Source organism: Protomyctophum parallelum, assembly GCF_964188405.1.
Source record: "Protomyctophum parallelum genome assembly, chromosome: 2".
Classification (NCBI taxonomy): Eukaryota; Metazoa; Chordata; class Actinopteri; order Myctophiformes; family Myctophidae; genus Protomyctophum; species Protomyctophum parallelum.
In genome coordinates, this window is record NC_139699.1 from 53,428,832 (window position 1) to 53,442,921 (window position 14,090).

Below are 14,090 nucleotides of genomic sequence, written 5' to 3' on the forward strand. Positions count from 1 at the left end.
ATGGTAAATTGTATTTTTTGTTTTGGGCAACAAACTGTATATTTTGGTATTTGTATGGTAAATGCATGGTGAGATAGTGCCATCTACTGTGCTCTGTATTTGTTGTCTGTTTGTCTGGTTCATGGGCAGGTTGAATTAGGCTCACCTAAACTGCAGCAGCTAATCACCTCATTTCAATCACCTGTTGGGTTTGGGCATGTTTGGGCAGAGGTAGCCTCGATACCCAGGCTTTCATTTCGTCTGCGCGAAAGATGAAAGCCTGGAAAAAGCCGTGGGCTGAACCAGTCTAAAAGTGGGAGTCAACCCTTCCGGGTGGGCGTCGCTCTAAATGATGTGACGTAGCGCTGCACTAGGGGGGGGAGGAGGGGCCGGGGGTGACGGACAGATCGATGAGATCCAATCAGGGTGCGCGCATTTCTGAGGCGCGACCCGCCCCTCTAGACCAGAAATGTCTCTGCTTAGGTCAGGCTAGGGCAGAGGTGAAGAGAGGAGCTCTTTCATGTCAGAGAGTTTCCACAAAAGATAAGAAAGAAAATAATATAAAAAAAAGAACAAGAACTTAACTGAACTCCTAAAAGTCTGTGCAGAAGGCGCATACGGTATGTTCCCAGTTGTTTTGTTTGGTGTCTGTAAAAGTTATATTGCCATTGTAGCCTATCGTGTATTTGTTTGTGTTTGTGACATGTGGACATTTCATTGTGAGAATATGGACAATTCATGGTCATTTAAAAAGACAGCATGACTGACTGACAAGGGCATTCATAATTTCATGTGGTAATAATTCATTGTGGTTAAAAAATATTATGTGATTTCTTTGCAGTTTTTCACGTTGTCGCTTGGGATAAATAAAAAACCTCCTGATATCAGTTGGGACGTTGTCTTATTTCTGCACCAGATGAAGATGGTTTAGGAGCAGTTACAACTACTACTACTACTACTATTAATAATAAAAACATTGTTCAAGTTAAACATATGGCCTATTTGGTGAGTAGGCCTAATTATTGCTATACTGTACCTGTACAGTAGTCAGTAGCCAAGCCAATACATAGTGTAGGCTACGTGTGTTAGTCTCAGAATCAGAATCTCGATCTCTCCAGACCTTTAGTAAAGTTCAGTGGGTTAATTTATTCCAATCAGGAGAGAACCAATGTATTTGCTTGGAGTTTGACAGTGTTCCAGTTCCAATTTTGTCTGCTCAATTCTTGTTTCATCACTTCAGATTCACAATCAGTTTTATTGTCACAGCAGTGACACCACAGGTTTACAGACAGGTGTATATCAGTGAGTGAAATTCATTTTTGTGGCATCATTTAGTTAGTTTCAGAAAAGAACGAATAGGGGGTGTGCAGAGAGAGCAAGGAGAAAAGTAGCCCTGGAACATGACTGCCATCGATGATTATCATGACAGTCATGCAGAAACTTAGCCCTCCAAGCAGGACCCAATGCTACTGAAGTTTCTGACTTTTTGACGACACAGAGCATTGCGTCCTGTTGCAGCAGTATCCTGCCACCTGGTACGCAGACTACATAAAACATAAACAACGTGTTTATGGCCTGTCTGCGCTCTTTGACGACATTTTTTCGTGTGAGGGTTTCTGAATATGTGAAGTATAAGTACCCATACATGCCGCTGCGAATATCTCCTGTGGCGCGGAAGCCGTTAAGTATTTTTAATCTTTGTTTGACCGATTTGGTCTCTTTGATTCTCCTCTTCCTTCCTTGTTTATTGACACCTCATTGTACCGCCTATCTGGCTAGCTAGTGGCGCTATAGCTATGACAGAGCAGATCAGAGGCAGGGACGTAGCCGCACACCGGGAGGCGGTACAATAAACGGTAAACAAACAAGAAGATATAAAGCGACCAAATCGGTCAAACAAAAATACTTAACGGCTTCCGCGCCACAGGAGATATTCGCAGCGGGATGTATAGGTACTTAAAGTTCACGAATTCAGAATAACACAAACAAAAAAAGGACGTCAAACGCCGCAGATACGATCTCAGAGAGAATATTTATGTCCGCGTTCCAGAATTCCCATATGAAAATATAGTCATGAACAGGGACCCTACATAAAACTCGTCCAAATTTCAGAAAAGCTTTATGGAGGGTCCAGAAAGGGGCTAGCAGAAACTTTGCCCTGTTTTTTGCGCTCGCTGCATTTACAACAATTTGTCCCACGGGTGTTAGTAGCAGCGCCAGCGATTAGAATTGCTGCGTCCCGCGTTGTTTAATAAAAAGCATTTTTGTCCGAGCTCCCCGGCTACTTTTTTCAAACGGGGTTCGTTTGGGAAATCCACATCCACAGTTGCACACCGGGAGCGCACTCGCCTATTAGTCTGTATTGGCAGGGCGGTCAGCATACCTATATCGAACACACCGAGTGCCACCCTCCTCCCGACCGATAGGGGCGCGTAGTTGAAAGCCAATGGCAAAATAACAGCTCGTATAAAAATGCTTTTTATTAAACAACGCGGGATGCAGAAATTCTAATCGCTGGAGCTGCTACTAACACCCGTGGGACAAATTGTGACTACTTTATATTTGAAATCTGTTTATACAGAAATCTTGTAAATGCAGCGAGCGCAAAAAACAGGGTGAAGTTTCTTCATGACTCTCGTATGAATACAAGTCATGAACCATGGCTAGGAGAAAAGCAGAAAAATCTAAATATATTTACATATATGACACGACACAGTAAGCTATGTACATGAGGTTACATAAGGTGCAACATGTAGCAACGTATGATGGGTCCACATACTGTAGGACTATCAAAATAGTTTTGAAACTGAGAAAAAAGCCCAAACAGTAAATATCCTTTTCACATATAGGTTTATTTGACCTCTCCACAGACAAAGCATTGCTTTGAAGCATGAAGAGACCCACACTGATCAATTAATAACAAACAATTCAAGACAGAAACAGCATCCAATCTAACACTTCCCTTTATGAAATATCATGGACATCATGGTTGTTGGGGACATCATTAGACGTATGTAAACAAACCTGTTCAACAACCAGACAGCGTTGACATGTACAGTAACAGGACACCAAGAGCAGTAAACATTCAACTTACATTTTGGAATGCAAAAAAAAAAGAAAGGAACAGTCTTGTAAATTCATGTGTGGGAAAGGGCTAGAGCAGAGTAGGCCTGCAAATATCTTCTTTTATCAATCATCAAATCGATGACCAAGAAGCTTTATATTTATATATCAACATGAAATAATTCAAATACGGTAGATTTTGTATCACCTTAGTCTGAAACATTGTCGTACAGTGGACATTGGTGTCATGCAAAATAATGGAAATAGCTGATTTACAAGCTCACAACACGTTGCATCATTGTGAACTTGTAGATCCTCTATTTTTGCAAATCGATAATTCTATTAAAATTATTTTATTTCTTTCTATTCAACCAAACATTCTGATTAACCATTGCACCCGTATAGAACAGAGCTCAACAGAGCTCAATAAAGCAGTAACAAAATGTATAATATAAAAAATTTGAATTAAAACTAGGCCTTTTGGTTGCTACTCACGTGCCACTTTCACTGGAATTATTCTAATGCCACGAATTCAGAGGTTCTCAACCTTTACAGGATCAAGGCCCACTTGAACATATTGACCACTTAACACGGTAGGGCGAATGGCTGCCGTGTTAAGTGGACAGATGGGTGGGCAGCCTGCATTTTCAGAGCATGTTTATTGTATAGAATAGATCAATCAATTGCTTGTGTTCCACCTTGATCAATGGAACCAACATAGTACACTTCAAGTTCTTATACAGTATATTGGTATCCGTTTTTAATGCAAAGTGTGTTTTGCTAATTATTTGGGGAAACACTTGCAATACTCTCCCGGCCCACAGGTTGAGAACCACTGCACTACTTGATAAGGCAGCAGAACAGACTGCAGCAACTTGACCTCCGAGACGAGAAATAAGCAAGAAAACAACTACTTAAGTATGTGCATGGTTTGTTACCAGACAGAACTGTCGATTGAAAAGTATTTTTCATAAATATATATTCTATCTCTGTGGGGTAGGGAGACAACCTAATCTAATCTACAGCTCATCATGAGTGTAGCGGAGTGGGAAAACATCTGGTGTGACTTCACAATTACAGCACATGTTTAAAGTTAGTTAAAGTTTGTATTCTAGACTAGAGAGTACATCTGGAGCGGTTGTGCTCTGCACGACACGTCACAGCTAGGATGAAAGTGATGTCAATCAATCAATGTCAAAATGACAAAAATGTGTTGTATAACTCTGGAAAAACGTATGGATAGACGCCTTAAACTTGGATAAAACCTTAGTCTGATTTTGAATTTAGTTTTCCAGTTCAGGTTGAAAACAAGGCCATGCAAGTAAAAACATGGTAGGCTGGATATAACCGTAAGGTTCTACACAGCTGTAGTTTATCAAAGTAATAATGGGTGTGTTTGATTTTGGTGTGTCAATGTGCATTGGCAATACTGATCAATATGTCTATACTTGCACATTGGAATACTAATGGCATGGACACACTTAAATGTAACACGCATTGTTATTAATTTGAATAGTGGTAGCGGTGTTGCTTATTAATCTGCTGTAGTTTTGAACCTGAACTGGAAATTAAATTACAGAATTAGCCTGGAGTTTAATGCCCCATTAGACTTAACAATTTGTGCTGAAAAGTAAGGCTTGATTTATACTTTGTTGCATGCCGTTGTCGTGCGTCCAAAATAGAGCTGATCTACAACCTCAAAACGTGTCGCAACATGGTGCATTTTGAGCTTGTACATCGGCTATATCCTGTACACAACCAAGCATAAATCTGACTTAACACAGGATGTGTGCCGTCACCATTTACACTCGCCAGTGTGGAAATCCCATCGGCCCACTCTGACTATGTGCTGGCCGTAACGGTGCCTTTCGGCTCGGTGAAGAAGCTCCGCAGCAACAGGACCTGTCCGATACTGACGACAAACAGCAGGATGGCCTCGCCGATGGACCAGTACCCCACACGCTCACGGAGGTCCTCCGCCCGGATGCGGTCGTGGGCTTCCCTCAGCCGGTACCACGTCTGGGAGTCTGCCACCACCTTCAGGATCTCGTGGATGGAGAGGCACGAAGACTCCATCTGGAGGAGGAGGGAGAAGAATCCATTTAAACCAAGGTGGCCAGCCACCTTTACCAAGGTGGCTGGCCAATCGACTGGCCAGTATAGACCACAGCTATTGATTGAGATCAGCAGGAGGAACAATAACATTGCGTCAATTCAATTCAAAGGAGTCACAGGCAAGTCACAGTCAAGGCGTCACAGAAATCCATACAGATATTAGTTGCAGAATTTGTGACTGGATCACACTAGTCATTTTGGGACAAAAACTGTCTTTTTGCCATGTGGAAAGCCTGGTGACACTTTGGAAGGCCACTGGGAGGGACAAAGTAGCTGCAGGTTAGCTGGACTGTGAGAAGCAATTTACAGACAGCAGTAACGACAGTAATGGATGTTATGTAAGCTTATACAAAGCGATTTTATTACTCTGCTTTGGTTCTGCAAAATACAGATGCATTGTGACAACTCACAATATATACACGTGACTTTGGAATTCAGTTACAGTAGAGAGTAGACTAAAGTTTGTATTAAAAAATAAATTTCTGTTTTTTTTGTTTGCTTTTTTTATGCCAAAATGCTATGATTATTATCCTGGTGTTGGCTCATTTGAGTAGTACATAATTGTCTTTTCGCCAGGTGTCCGCCTGGGTGCACTCGTGCACTCTGAGATACTTGGAGGTGGAAAAAGGGTGACTTGTCTTGTTACCCTCTGGGGGGGTTGTTGGGGTTGAAAGTATTTTTTGCCTTTCCATTTGAGCCAAGTACTAGATTTAGTACTTTTCTCTGCCTGAGACACAGCAGTTCCATGTAGGGCCAAGCAGGGCTGAGACGAAACTAAATGGTGTAATGCTGTCAGATAATCCTCACTAGCTACTGTACACACAGGCAACTATTGAATCTCGCAATTTGTGGTTATTACAGCCACAAGTTATTGTTTTATATTTGCATTTTTTATTTGTGAGGACGTCTCCCGTGTGTAGCCTAATTGCTGGTGTTGCAGATGGTCTGCAAATGGTTCCTGGTTGTTGTTTGCTTAGTACAGACAACTCACCCCGCCATGTCAGAAAGTGAAGACAGTATTCCTCCCACCACCACCGGTGGGCACTGGGCTCTGTTATTTCTGTTCCCCATGTAGTACAGCAGATAATAGGAACGATCTTTCACTTGGTGATACAAGCGTGAAATTTGGCATGAACATGCCTCTGGGTCAACGAAACCGAGCCAACGAAAAATCCAATATCGCGGTCATTTTTCAAGATGGCCGCCAAATAAAAAAGGCCTTTTATGGCGGTTCTGGACAACCATGGGTGCGGCCGACTCGAGACCGGGCACTGCACTCCCTGTGGGTGTGTGGAACGTGTGTGTCGAATTTGAAGTCGGTGGGGTGAACGGTTCTCGAGTTACGTGGATTACAGATTTGTGCAATATAGCAGATCATTGGAACGGTTGTTCGCTTGGTGATACAAGCGTGGCATTTGTCATGAACCTTCCTTTGGGTCAACTCTTTAACTTTTTTAACCGAGCCATCCAAGAATCCAATATGGCGGTGCTATTTCAAGATGGCCGCCACATCTAATTGTTAGCCTATGTCTACATTTCTTACACATTTTAGGAAAAAGTTCACCATTATAGATAGATATAGTTGTTTTTTTGTTTTTTTTCCTTTTATATTTTTTATATTCTTTATATATATATATATTTTTTGTTATTATTTTTAGTTTTCATACTGAAAATGGTAGCATGCTAATGCTAACTTAATGCTAACATGGTAGCATGCTAATGCTAACATAATAATGCTAACATGGTAATATGCTAGCATGCTAACATAGCATGCTAACATGATAATGCTAACATGCTAATTAGCATTAGAAAATGGTAGCATTAGCATGCTACCATTTTCAGTATGAAAACTAAAAAGAATGACAAAAAAATAAAAAATAAATATAAAGAATAAAATATATATATATATTTTTTTTAATTAAATAAATCTATCTATCTATCTATAATGGTGACAATTTTCCTAAAATGTGTAAGAAATGTAGACATAGGCTAACATTTAGATGTGGCAGCCATCTTGAAATAGCACCGCCATATTGGATTCTTGGATGGCTCGGTTAAAAAAGTTAAAGAGGTGACGCAGAGGCATTGTATCACCAAGCGAACAACCGTTCCAATGATCTGCTATATTGCACGAATTTTGTGTGCGTGTGTACATCTGTAATCCACGTAACCCGAGAACCGTTCGCCCCACCGACTTCAAATTCGACACACGTTCCACACACCCACAGGGAGTGCAGTGCCCGGTCTCGAGTCGGCCGCACCCATGGTTGTCCATAACCGCCACAAAAGGCCTTTTTTATTTGGCGGCCATCTTGAAAAATGACCGCCATATTGGATTTTTCTGGCTCGGTTAAAAAAGTTAAAGAGGTGACCCAGAGTCATGTTCATGCCAAATTTCACGCTTGTATCACCAAGTGAAAGGTTCTCTCACAATATGGCTGTTAGCCGCTGTACTAATGGGGGGTTGTTATTGTATATCTATCTCCCTGTTCTTTATGTTTAATGATGGTGTTTAATTGTGCCGAGCAGGGAGAAAATTGCAGCAGAGCCGAACGCCAAGATAATATATTATATGCACATTCTGATTCTATAATAAATATTGGTCAAATCTATTCATGAGTTCTGACTGAAATGTAACTATGTCTAGCAATAAATGGACCATTGTATTGCATTCATTTAGTTTGAAGTCTCTTTGTGTGTGTTCTGTTCCCTTATGCTCACTGTTTTAGAGTGGATGAAGCATAACTGTACAAGGTGACAGTGAGTGGGATGGAAACCCAGAGTAAACTGTAAAGGCAAGGCGAGCCGATACTATGTATTATTATTACCGTTGGTCGCTCTGGATTAAGAGCGTCTGCTAAATGCCTAAATTGTAAATTGTAATTCTAATAAAACGGGTATATTACCTGGGTGAGTGCCGTTGCTCGGTTCATGTCGGGGAGGAGTGGTGTCTCGTCCCCGGCTCTGAAGTCCAGGTAGACGGTTTTATGTGAGAAGGTGGAGAACTCGTTGCTGAAGCAGACCTTGTAAGCTCCCTTCATGGTGGTGGTGTGACTGAAGCTGTCGTACTGTTTCTTTTTCTCCTGGTAGAGAGCGTTGTTCAGAGGGTCCGTCACAAAACAGTCCACGTCGTAGTTACCCCCAGCAATGACCTAACAACACAAAGAGGACATTTCACATTTCACTCTACTAATATTTTAATATCTGACCTGTATTCCCCTGTTCTTTAATTGATTGATAATTATATTAACAGTTTGTAGAATTGGTACAATTCAAGGAGTCTGCTAAGAGGAAAAAAACAGAAAAAGCACTAAGACCAATTTGTTTTGGGATGTTTGGAACCTTGTTTTTAGGGCCTTGAATTGCTGTGGTACCATGAGATGCATGCATAGTTGATCGAAGAAAGTAACCTTGTATGAGGGCTCCTGTTAGGGTCTTCAAAGTTTTTTGACGAGTGAGGAGATCCTGACTGGAATCTTGTTCTTTGGTTGACTTTTTTGATTATATTGTTAGCCATTTTATCACGTGAAAGATTTGCCTCCACGATTTAACCTAGGTTTTCTTGCGATCACATTGTCACCCAATTTAACTGAGAAGCCTCAGCCTTGCTGAAGTTACTACAGTATTTGATCCAAAGAGAATGGATTCAGTTTTTTCCCCAGGTGTATTGACAGTTTGTTATCAGCAAGCCAGGTGCAGATTCTACTGTGTTCAGAGCTGAGGGCCTTTTCAACCTGCAATTTATCCCTGTCTGAGACCAGTAGGGCAGAGTCATCCGCAAACAGAAACAAATTGCAGCCATAAACTGTCATATAATTTACAACAGTAAAGGCCCTACTATGCTTCCTTGTTCTCTCTATTCTTCTTCATTTTCCTAAAAAACTAATCACAGAATAGACTATGATTGCTATAGAGTCTAATATGTGTCGTATTGTAGGCTATACACTCAAGAGTGGATTAAATTAACACAGGATTAAATTAACAGAAATCATTTTACAGTAGGCCTATGTTATTAATACAACTTAACAGTGGAATAAAGTAATATAAGTACATTTATCTGATGTATAGCCTAGCACACACATACATTAAGTTATAGTGTAGGCTATTATTATATAATTAAGTTAGCACCATAACATTAAAATATTCAACAGCCGTTTATAGCTGGTAAAGATTTTGTTTTAATTTAATTATCAATTAAAGTGATAAACACTTTAATGCATTTAATAATTACAATCCAATGATATATGGATCATTGTGCAGGTAGGCTATAGTTAGTCCCATACTGTATGTGCCCTCTCTCCCTACGCTCATTCTGTAGCTCGGAGCTACAGAATGAGATTCTGTAGCTCGGAGCTACAGAATGAGCGTAGTGCTGAGGGAACATACTGGGGCTACAGGTATAGTCTGCTTTTAACTTAGTACTAGTAGTAGTAGCCTTACTGTTTTGTAAATATTTTCATGTCAATACTTTTCTAGGCTACTTCTACTGGTAACAGAGTATTTCTACAGTCATATTTAGTATTGCTACTTAATGAAGTAGCCTAAAATGTTTTAGAAGTTTACTTGAAAGTCGATGTCAAACTTGACGCCGCTGTCCAACTCCTCGTAGAAGCACTGCTTGTCGTTGTCATTTAATTCAAACGTCAACTCCGTGCCGCACGCACACGCGACCAATAAAAAACACAACACAACCGTGACACGCATGATGATGCAAATCAAACCACAAACAAACCAACAAATAAATAAAAAAAAACAACAACAACAGCTTGTATTGAACTTATCTACGGTGACTTCTGGAAACACGTCACTGTTATAGGCATCATTATTTATACTTCGTCGTACGACTGGGACCGCGCGCTGAAAATAGCTGACCTACAAGCTCACAAGGCGTCACGTCCGCGGTGCCTTGTGAGCTTGTGGGTCAGCTATTTTCAGAGCGTGGCCCAGTCGTACGACGAGGTATAAATCCGGCGTCACCCCCGTGTAAAAGTAACTATTTACTGTTCAGTGCTCACATGCGGTCTAGAGCCCGCCCTACAGTATCCGGACATGTTGACTCCTTAGAGTATATATTAATAATATATATTAATATTAACATTATATATTAATATTATGTATTAATATCAATATTATATGTTAATATTAATATATATATATATTAATATATACTCTAAGGTTGACTCACTACATGCATGCACGTAGGGCGGTTTCCGTATCCGCTCTAGACTGGATATGCGAATCGCAAAAGTGAATTGACCCCAGTTTAATAAACCGACGTGGCACGAAAGCACTTCCGGTGCAGTTTTGTTTATTATTATTATTTTGTATTTAACTTGAAAAGTGTATGTATGCTTTCAAAGGGCACTGGATGACGGGTGATTATTAACGTCGACTCCAAAGTGCCGAAACGTTTAAAATAACAAACAGAAAGGATGGCTCTTCTGTTCACAGCCACTTGCAGCCGTCCCGACAAGTGGTCAAACACCGCCACCGAGTGGCAGTTTGCAGGTCTTGCATGGTTGCGTGTGTATATTCCTGCACTATACCTGCATTGAGTGACCTTGGTACATAGAATTTGATCTATTGAAGATTCTGACCTTCAAATGTACATCATTTTTGTTTTGATTGTATTGCTGTATTGTTGTATTGTTCTTTCTGCTTTGGCAATGTAAACGTATGTTTTCTCATGCCAATAAAGCCCTTTGAATTGAATTGAATTGGTTGCCTGCAGTGAATGGGAATGGATTAGAGAAAGCCACTATAATATAATATTCCGAACCAAACTTAAAAGTGCAACCGTGCAAGTGATTTTTTTTGTGATGTTTTTCTTTGGTTGTTCGGTTGTTTGTATATTTAAATAAATGTTGAATAGCTCTATACTGTGAAAGTATTCGTTGTGATACAATATTCTCCCTGTCTGTCCAGCTCTCTAAACAGAACATTAATTTTCAGGTGGGTAAGTGCTTACACATAATTCATCCGATCAGGGGACCTTACAAAGAACATTTTAGCTTGTTAGGCCTCATCTAAGGGTGACCAGCTCTTTGCGTGAGACAGACCCTCATTTCCAAGACTTTTCAGGCGTCCCACAAATTGAGACCCTGTCCCATAGTGACTGGCAGGCATCAGTGTTAAAATGCTATTTAGTCCCCTAATAGTTGTCTTTCTGTTGTAAAGCTCTCTCATTGTCCTTTTTCCTGCAATATGCATTTTTTGGCCTGTTAAAATAACATGAGAAATATCCCCTTACAGGGCTACAGGGCCATACCACCCATGACCAAAATTGGAATTTTAACACAAAATGTGAGACGCGGCAGACACCAGAGGGGTTTAATATCAAAATGATAGGAAATATTAGGCAATTATGTCAAATATGACATAATTTAACTTAAGTGTCTTTCCAGACAAACGTCTGGAAAAACATGTGTCTGTGTCTGTGTAGACTACACGCTCCACACTGGCTGTTGGTAGATTCCACCAGTGAATAGTGCCTTCTTGTATGCAAGTGCATAGTCCACAGAAGTGGACACACACACACACACACACACACACACAAACACACACACACACACTGATTTATTTATGTCCAAATAAGAGATACAATACAAGGAAAGGACACAAATATTTACAAGGTGCTGTACAGAATGCAGTCATCAAATCCCGGTCAAATACCCACACACCCTTCAGGGGTACAACACATATATAACAAAATAATAATTTTAGCGGTCCTGATCTGTACAGAGTACAGACTTGCCAAACTGCCAGCCCACTGTGCTTCTCCTGTCATAGAACTAAAGGCCACATGGCTTTATCCTCCCTGCATGCGTGCACTGAAGCACGTCCAAATGGTCTGTATATTGTAATAGCAGCCATGGGCACACTGTAATATTTGAAAATGTTTCATGCCCAAAATATGGACACCAGGTTGAAAGTGTTTAATGAATGTACTGTAGCTGCAGACTTGCAGTAAGAAAATGTGTCTATAACATGGTGTGTGACATGTAGATGGATGGGCAGTGGACACGGATTGAGATAAAATAACACAGATCTAAAAAATCTGATTAATCTGCAAAAAAAACTGTAGAGGGGGTTCTAGTGGGTCCTCAGCAAAATTAGTTATAGCATCAAAACCAATGAAACAACTTTAACATATACCCAACAACTATTTGAAAATAGCATATCTACACAATCTTCTGAGCTATTTTCAAACATTTCGAAAAAATATGATTTCTTTTATTTTCTTTGAAACATTTTAACACGTCAAATCCTTTATGGGAGCAGCTGGCACAACATCTTTTCAGATGAGAGTATGCGGCCAAATTCATATACATTTGGGGACGACATGAAGATTGAGAACCACTGAGATATAATAGAGAACTTGCCTGCTGTATTTGAGAGAGGAAGCTGCAGTCACCAACCACCTACACCTCCTCACTGAATGTTCACAATGCACAGCTGCTGCTTTTTAACTTAACTCTCTCTCTCTCTCTCTCTCTCTCTCTCTCTCTCTCTCTCTCTCTCTCTCTCTGTCTGTCGTTCTTCATGGTCCTTGCAAACGCCCCTAGCCACTGCGTTTTACTGAGTTTTATAGTTTTACTGAGGTTAGGGTTAAGGTTAGGTTTAGGTATAGTTTTACTGAGGTTAGGGTTAAGGTTAGGTTTAGGTATAGTTTTACTGAGGTTAGGTTTCTGGTTTAGGTATCGTTTTACTGAGGTTAGGTTTAGGGTTAGGTTTAGGCTGTTCGTCACAGCGACGAGTGAGAGAGAACAATAAAAAATGTAATTCACTTATATGCAACTCCAATCTAAATGTCTAATCCAAATCCTAACACTTTTCCTACGTGTAAGCCTACAGTAACTTTCCTTTTTTTTAAACCATAAAACCACAATTTCTCTTGTTAGGAACTTATGACTGCAGGATGCAGGGAAATGGTTCTCACAAGGTTTATTTCTCAAATTCTACTACAGTACCTTTGACCTTTGACCCTCACAACTAGTCTATAGCAATACAACACGCACGCACACGCTCACGCACGCACACACACACACACACACACACACACACACACACACACACACACACACACACACACACACACACACACACAGAGGGGTCTGGTGGGAATGTGTCTGGTTTAATCCCCATGAGGGACAGAAGATGTTTTAACAGATCTCCTCTGGTGCGCATGAGTGCCTCCCGGGGGTCTGATGCACCCAGGAACTCCGGAACTGGATAAAAGAGGAGGCGACGGACGGCTGTTTGGTTAGTGCCAGACTTTCACACCAATGGGAGGAACTCAGCTAAAATAATTCAGGGACAAAGGCAGCAGAGAGGGCTGCTGGCCTTCCTCTGCTGATGGTATGTTAAGACATCACTAAACATCACCAACTGCTCAGGCGGAAGAGTGTGGAAGAGTACTGGGTCCACTGGTGGAAGAATAAGTACTCTGAATTTATTATACATTTTACTTGCATGTAAAAGTTGCAATACCACACAATGTAGAATGTTTCCTTGTACAAGTAAAAGGCCTGTATTCAAAATGTTACTTCAGCAAAAGTACAAAACTATTGGCATCAAAATATACTTAGGCTAACGTGTCAAGTGCTCATTATGCATATTGTCCCCCATTTCACAATGTTGTGGAGCAGAAAGTACAGTATTGGCCTCTGAGATTGAGTGTTTTACTTGAGTAAAACAAATTTGTTGTTAAAACCAAAAGTTTTGTATTGAGATAATAGTATTGTAATAATAATTGCTATTTAGTATTTGTTCAGTAACAGGGGTCTGTCTGTCTGTCTCTCCATGTCTAGCCTCGCAGTGGCCAGACGCGAATCTGCTAGTTTCCAAAAAAATAAAAAAAATGCCTCGGCGGTGTGATATTAGCCAAGCCAGGCTACTTCATCTCTTTAGTAAACACAAAATACATTTTCAGG

General features: G+C 40.6%; 1 protein-coding gene across 1 annotated transcript; it reads right to left on the bottom strand.

Moving 5' to 3' along the window:
- Nucleotides 1-2,810: 2,810 nt before the first annotated feature.
- On the bottom strand, nucleotides 2,811-9,990 carry tmed3 (transmembrane p24 trafficking protein 3). The gene is made up of 3 exons (XM_083793859.1): nucleotides 9,721-9,990; nucleotides 8,064-8,309; nucleotides 2,811-5,118 (listed from the first exon to the last, which is right to left on the bottom strand). Exons 1-3 carry the CDS (start codon nucleotides 9,859-9,861, stop codon nucleotides 4,885-4,887), a joined length of 621 nt encoding a protein of 206 aa, XP_083649985.1. The 5' UTR covers nucleotides 9,862-9,990; the 3' UTR covers nucleotides 2,811-4,884.
- Nucleotides 9,991-14,090: the final 4,100 nt, after the last annotated feature.